Source organism: Nuphar pumila, chromosome 1 (genome assembly GCF_984573655.1).
Source record: "Nuphar pumila chromosome 1, dmNupPumi1.hap1.1, whole genome shotgun sequence".
Classification (NCBI taxonomy): domain Eukaryota; kingdom Viridiplantae; phylum Streptophyta; class Magnoliopsida; order Nymphaeales; family Nymphaeaceae; genus Nuphar; species Nuphar pumila.
In genome coordinates this window covers 146,714,652-146,721,190 of record NC_143249.1, presented here as the reverse complement: position 1 = coordinate 146,721,190, position 6,539 = coordinate 146,714,652, and the positions used below count along the sequence as shown (strand labels likewise).

General features: G+C 42.9%; 1 protein-coding gene across 1 annotated transcript; it reads left to right on the top strand.

Moving 5' to 3' along the window:
• The first annotated feature begins 4,191 nt into the window (after positions 1-4,191).
• On the top strand, positions 4,192-5,530 carry LOC149849207 (LOB domain-containing protein 37-like). Its single transcript, XM_090013656.1, has 2 exons — positions 4,192-4,556; positions 4,691-5,530. The coding sequence occupies exons 1-2, from the start codon at positions 4,373-4,375 to the stop codon at positions 5,134-5,136; spliced, it is 630 nt and encodes a 209-aa protein (XP_089869782.1). The 5' UTR covers positions 4,192-4,372; the 3' UTR covers positions 5,137-5,530.
• The last annotated feature ends 1,009 nt before the right edge of the window (positions 5,531-6,539 follow it).

Here is a 6,539-nt window from a genome sequence, read left to right as displayed (position 1 = left end):
ATTGTAGTGGACTTACCATGCGTGATTTAATTGTGTGAAAATATGATTTCTTGTTACATCTGTAATTTATGTCAACACAAATTTATTTGTATGCATTCTGGTTTTCTAATGAATTTCAGATCTTGGTTGGATCACATAATATTTTGGATCTTCTAAAAATTTAATCAAATCTCCAATTGAATTTCGGATTCATCCGAGACCCAGTTTCACTTACCATATTCAAATCCAAATATTGTATCCATATGACCTTATTCAGATCCAAGATCTATTTGGATCAATTCATTCTATTTAATATCATATCTATTATGAAGAAAATTCACTTTTATTTATTTTAATAACTATCAAAATTTTACAGGTTTTACAAATGCAGTACTCAAAGATTGCTCTTATCGTGTTAATATAGCATGATAAGAATGTGATATTTGAAAATAGCCAGTATTTGACAAATATCATATTTTTGGCACTATACTGGCTTTTGATTGAATCACCATATCTTCAAATTATTCCCATTATTTGTTATAAAAAAGATTTGTTACATAGGTTGATATCATCACGAGCAACTGCAGCATGGATTGGCTGGCACCAGTTTGTTGTTTATGTCCCAAAGACAAAGACGAAGATGCTAGCTCACAATCTTTTAATTATTTAATTGATTGAAAATAATTTTGATATTTTATATAATCGTATATTTATTATTAAAATAATTAAACTAAGTATGATTTATCAAAAATATAAATAATATTCATACATGTCCTAATGTGTCAGGAAGTGTGTCCACATACCGCGTCGTATCCTTGTAACATAATTTGGAATCCGACCGGGGGTTATTATAGACAGGAAGTGTGAAAAAAACGATTTTTAGGCCTATCGGCATGCTACCAGCAATACTTGACATGCTTGATCCTTTACGCTAATACCAACAAGAAAGCATATGCATGATATTAATGCTATCTGATAAAAAGCATTTGAGACTGACCACAAAAGATTGCTCTTGAGTGCTCCTTTACGAGCTAGTCTGGTCTTTTTATGGTAAAGGATGATCAGAACAATCTGTACTGGATCATCATAATGCTCTCCATCTCAGACATGGATGGTGGTGGTTATCACGTGGGCAACTTACATATGCTTGCCAGCAATTTATCCATTCATCCATGATATTACTGTGCATGGTCCCCTCATGCATGCCGCTTCTACATACATGAGCATACTGGATAGTGTATCCAGTATGCTTTCTAAGCATACGGTGATGGATCCAGTATGGTACCATAGAGCCCCCCCTCCCCCCCCCCCCCCCCCCCCCCCCACACACACACACACACACACACACGTGTATGATAGTAAATTTACGAGTGCGCTTGAATGCCTCTGATGATAGATCCGAGGATTTGAAGTCTGACCCTCCTCATGTGATTTCAAATCCATGGCACTTTCTTTTACATCTCACAAAGGTGAGGACTTCAAATCTGATGTAGTCTCATATTTAAGATCTAGTGTTTGCAAAACCCTGGATTTTACTGTCATACCAGCACCACATCAGCATGCCTGTGCCATATCACATCCTGGGATTTGAAATTCGAGAAATTCAAACCCACCCTAAGAGTGGAAATTGCCAATGGATCAACCTGTGTCAGTCATCGGATTTGACCCAAACACAAATTCCCATGTATCGGCTATTTGTGAGTGATCTAATTGACCTGAACCTAATATATATAACCAGACCCAAATTTGAACCCACTTACATGGTTTTTATTTTTTATAATGAACAAAAACCCTCACCAAAAACCAGGTCACCTAATGGACCTGCCACATTGTGAGGTAAAAGTCCGAGTTGATGACACGGCCACTCAGTCTTACATACCTCAACCGTGAGATTTGAGCCTCAGTTGCACCTTGATGGGTTGGATACCTGATCCGTTGACATCTCTGATCATGATAGCCAATCCATTATGATGTCTATGCTCATGGATGAAGGTTCGGACCCAGTATTAGACTTGGGATTATTATAGTCAAAGTCAACGTTCAAGTCTTCAATTGACTTTGTCAGGCTCATGAGACAGAGAAAGCTTTAGATAAGACGCAGGTGAGTAGGAGATTCTCAGCGCCAGCAAACTTCCCCGAGACACGGTAAAGCGCGCGGATCTAGACTTGACTCAGGATTACCCAAAAAAGAATATCTTGAATCAAGCCAAACGTGCAAGACTCGGTTGGACTCTTACATGGGAGAATGTGGGCCAGGGTATGAACCAGATTTTCACCACAGGGCACAAACACGAGTGAATTATTTTGAAAATACCATTAAATTCCTGATAACATCACGATATATTCACAGTATCAAATATTTCCAAAGTATGTGTGAATTTGTTGCCATGCTGATGCTTTTTATGTGTAGGTACATTTAAGAATTTCTTTTAATATATTTTCATATCTTTTTTAAATCTTACATAATATAAGCGAGCATTTTCCCGAGAGAAAGGATCAGGTCAGATGCAGCTCTGAACCGTCACAGCTGCTGCCTTGGGTGCAGTTCATCTTAAAAAAGAACGATAACCATGAAACAGTGAATATGGCTCATTGTGAGCCGTTCATCCGGAACACGAACAGCATTGGGAAAAAACGTGAGATCCATCCAAGTGATGGGCATCTTGTCCGTACAGGTTTGGATGCCGTTCATCTTGAGAACAACGGCATCCAAAGGAGCTCTGACGGTGAGCACTGACCTGACCCATTTCCTTATCCTGAGGTCTCCTCACAAACACAATAAAATTTTTAAATTAACGAGTTTTCTGATAATGATTTGCAACCACTTTTTTTTTTCTATAATGGGCAAATTAGGTCATAAACACTGTTGGATGAGAACCCGAGACCTCTCACTTGCGATAGCGTGACTGAAGCATCCAGCTCTATCATTAGACCCCAGTGATTTGTGCTTTATCAGTGTAGATGGAAAGGAAAATGGGGCCCTTTGTTCTATTTTACTGGGGATATAAATGACACGGATTTGGTTCTGATATCCGAGCAACTAGTTGGTCTATCGGAACTAATACATCTCAGAATCAGATTAGATCAGAGTCCAATTAGACATAAGATAAATATCCGATCCGATATGGGCTTTCTCCACCTTGACTATGAATCCAATTAGGTGGCATCCAATCATATCCAACACAAATCTGATCCTTCTAACATAAGCAGGATCCCGGTTGGTAGGTTCCGTGTCTTGATCAGGCAATGTCTTCACTATCATCAGCCCAAAGGAAGCACCAAGCTGATCTCTTGGATACATTTTTAGTACCCCTGTGATACACGGGAATAAAAAACCGACCAAGTTCAAATTGGCACGCATCTGCAAAATGTGTGGGCTGAGTCAATGTTGTAGGTATCGGCCCCGAATCGTTCGGCCAATGATTTAGGTGAATCGGCTCAAGTGAATGGTTTTGAATCGGCTAAAAAATAATTAAAAAGTTATTTCTTGTCAATCAGAACGTGTTAATATTAAAATTTTAATTTTAAGTATTTTTTTATATTTATTAAAAATTAGCCTATTCAGGTTAGTATCGTATCGATTTTCTGCCTATCGGCCGATACTGACAACATTGGTGGAGACAGAAAGCCGACTCAAGAGTCGAATCGGACCCAGTGTTGTCCTGCTACTGCGTCCGGGGTTGTGGGCATGTGGGGCCTGGCTACTGGAGCAAAACCAACCAACTGAGTCACTGACAGCTCCAAACCTAACAGACGCAAGAGCTCAGGACCTCAGGTGTTGGATCAAGCATCATACCAAGGGGTAGTTTCGTCACTCGAACTCTGTCTTGACCGGTCCCCCAAAACTTTCAATTTTCAAACGAAAACCCCAAAAAAGATGAAAAAAGGGAGGAAAAAAGAAAACGCAACCTGCACGACAACGATACCATATTCTGGAGACCCCGTTCGTTCGCGTACGCCATACGTATCCCAAAACCGTATCTCGTATCCCTACGCCGATCCCGTACACCATTGATCTTACTGTGCATGAATATCCTCGTCGTGTTATGCTTGGAATCCGACGGTGGAAAGGCAGAGCTGCGGAGACCCGGAGTCGCACCACTCGCACCCCAGGAGTGGGGAACTTTAACCCCTGGTTATCCTTGTTCACTAACCCTAGTTAATCCCTTGCCTCCCTAGTTAAAAGAGAGATGCTAGGGTGCAATACCCAGTCCTCCCATCCCTCTCTCTGCCTTCCTTGGGCGCTAAGAAAACTCGCGCTTGCATCTTTTGGCTCTGCCCTCTCTGTTTATTCTCGTATTGACGTGGTTGTTGTTGTGGAGGAAGGGAAGACGAGGGTTTGGGGTCGTCGTATGACCGTTTTCCGAAGACGAACACGCCGGAATCCAGAAGGATGAGCTGCAACGGGTGCCGAGTTCTGCGGAAGGGGTGCAGCGAGACCTGCATCCTCCGGCCGTGCCTCCAGTGGATCGAGACACCGGAGGCCCAGGGTCACGCCACCGTCTTCGTCGCTAAGTTCTTCGGCCGCGCCGGACTCATGTCCTTCATCTCCGCCGTGCCGGAGAACCAGAGGCCAGGTAGGCTGAACTCACGAAGCTCAAAATAAACAGAGATTTTTTTTCTTTTTCTTTTCGTTTTTACACCTTTTATGTAAAACTCTACGGTTTTCTTTTCATTGCTAGATCTTAAATTTTCCGGTGGTTTTGTGCAGCACTGTTCCAGTCTCTCCTCTACGAGGCCTCCGGCCGAACGGTGAACCCGGTGAACGGAGCTGTGGGGATGCTGTGGAGCGGGAATTGGCACCTCTGTCAGGCGGCCGTAGAGACGGTGCTTCGCGGTGGCGTCCTGAAGCCCTTGCCGGAGATCCCGCTCAGTTTCCCGGTGAAACTTCAAACTTCCGATACCGATGACGTCTCCGAGGCATCGATCTCGCAGCGCAAACGGCCCCTCGCCGGAGCGACGGTTTTGGAGGAGGAGCTCTGGAGGCGTGGCGGAGGGCTCGACCTGTGCTTGAATTCTTACTCTCCGGCGATCCTGCGGCCGGAGAAGCGACGCGCAATGAGTCCATCGATGAATTCTGAGGGGTCGGTGACGAGCCAGGAGAGCAACGATCAGCTGCTCGTTCCCGGGCGGGAAATTCTCAACCTCTTTGTATAAGTTTCCGTCGATCTCTCCTCTTTCCTTCTTCTTTCTCTTATGAGTGATCTGCCGGGGGGGGGGGGGGGGGGGGGGGGGGGCGGGCTCTCGCTTGTTGAAACTCCGGCGAGGTTTTTTTGGTCTAGAGTTAGCGGGAAGAGTCGCTCCGGCGGAGGATCTCCGGGCGTCGAAGAGATGAATCCGCCGGTTTTTTCTTTTTTTCGTTTTTCATGTGTAGGTTTTACGAGAGAATAATAAATTAAATCGTTAACTCAAAGGAGAGGAGGGGGGTGGGAGCTTCTTTAGTTCTTTTATCCCTTTTATGGGCTCCTAATTTCTATCTAATTTTGTGTAATTGTCGAGAGACTGCTTATTTTTTTATACCGAAGTTAATGAGAAGAACATGCTTATTTTCCGTTTTATTTGCCTGAAAATTTTTCAAGTAGTAAATGCCGTCTTATTGACGTGCCATTCTGCTTTAGTGTTGGAGAGGTGAAGTTGAGTTAAAGAGAGGAGGGGGGAAAGTGCAAGAGGAAGGAGGTGGAGATTTCTATCTTTTCTTGTTTGAAAACATATGTATATCCCCTTTTTCGATGTCTCTTCCATCGTTTCTTAAGCGACTCGCTTGCAAATTCTGCGTCTAACCGAATGTGTGTGTGTGTGAGAGAGGAGACAGTTGAAATATTCCCTTTTTCTCTCTCTTTCATCATTTTTTAAGCGACTCGCTAGCAAATGCTGCGTCTAACCGACGAATGAGAGAGATAGAGAGAGTAGATGAGATGGCTGCAGAGAGGGAGAGAAGAGGGGGAATCGCTTGTGGTGGTGGTGGGTGGGACCCGTGTCGGCATCGTTCTAGGCGGTTTCTTCTCTCCCGTGGATCGTGGGTCCCGCACTCGTGGCCTATCGATTTTGCGGATCTCTGCGCCCCGCCGCATTCCCATTTAGAACACTATTTTTGTGAGATATTTTCCGAACGCGCCCTCCCGGTTTTTCTTCAGGATATTTCTTCTCAATAAAATCTGCCAGAGGAGCTAGGTGAAGCTCATTTTTGACTAAATCTGACCAAATAGATATGTTCAACACGATCAAAGGACTGACCCTCATATTGTACTTTTTAAATGTAAAAATAAGATTTTTTGAGGCTTCAAAATTCGGTATATTGAGTTCCCGTGATTTTTCACTCTTGGAAAGTCCTACATATACACTAAAAAATATGATTAAAGAACTGATTTTCAACTAAATTAAACATATAAATCACATCTAAAAGGGTCAGATGTGTAAAAAATATTAAAAAAGTACATGTTTTCACCAAGGGATTTGGAGCCCATGAAAGTAGCAACGTTATCTTATAAGGATTTAAACAGTTCGGATTTTGGTTGGATATAACCAAATGCTATACCGACTAATTTGATATTGACTAATAC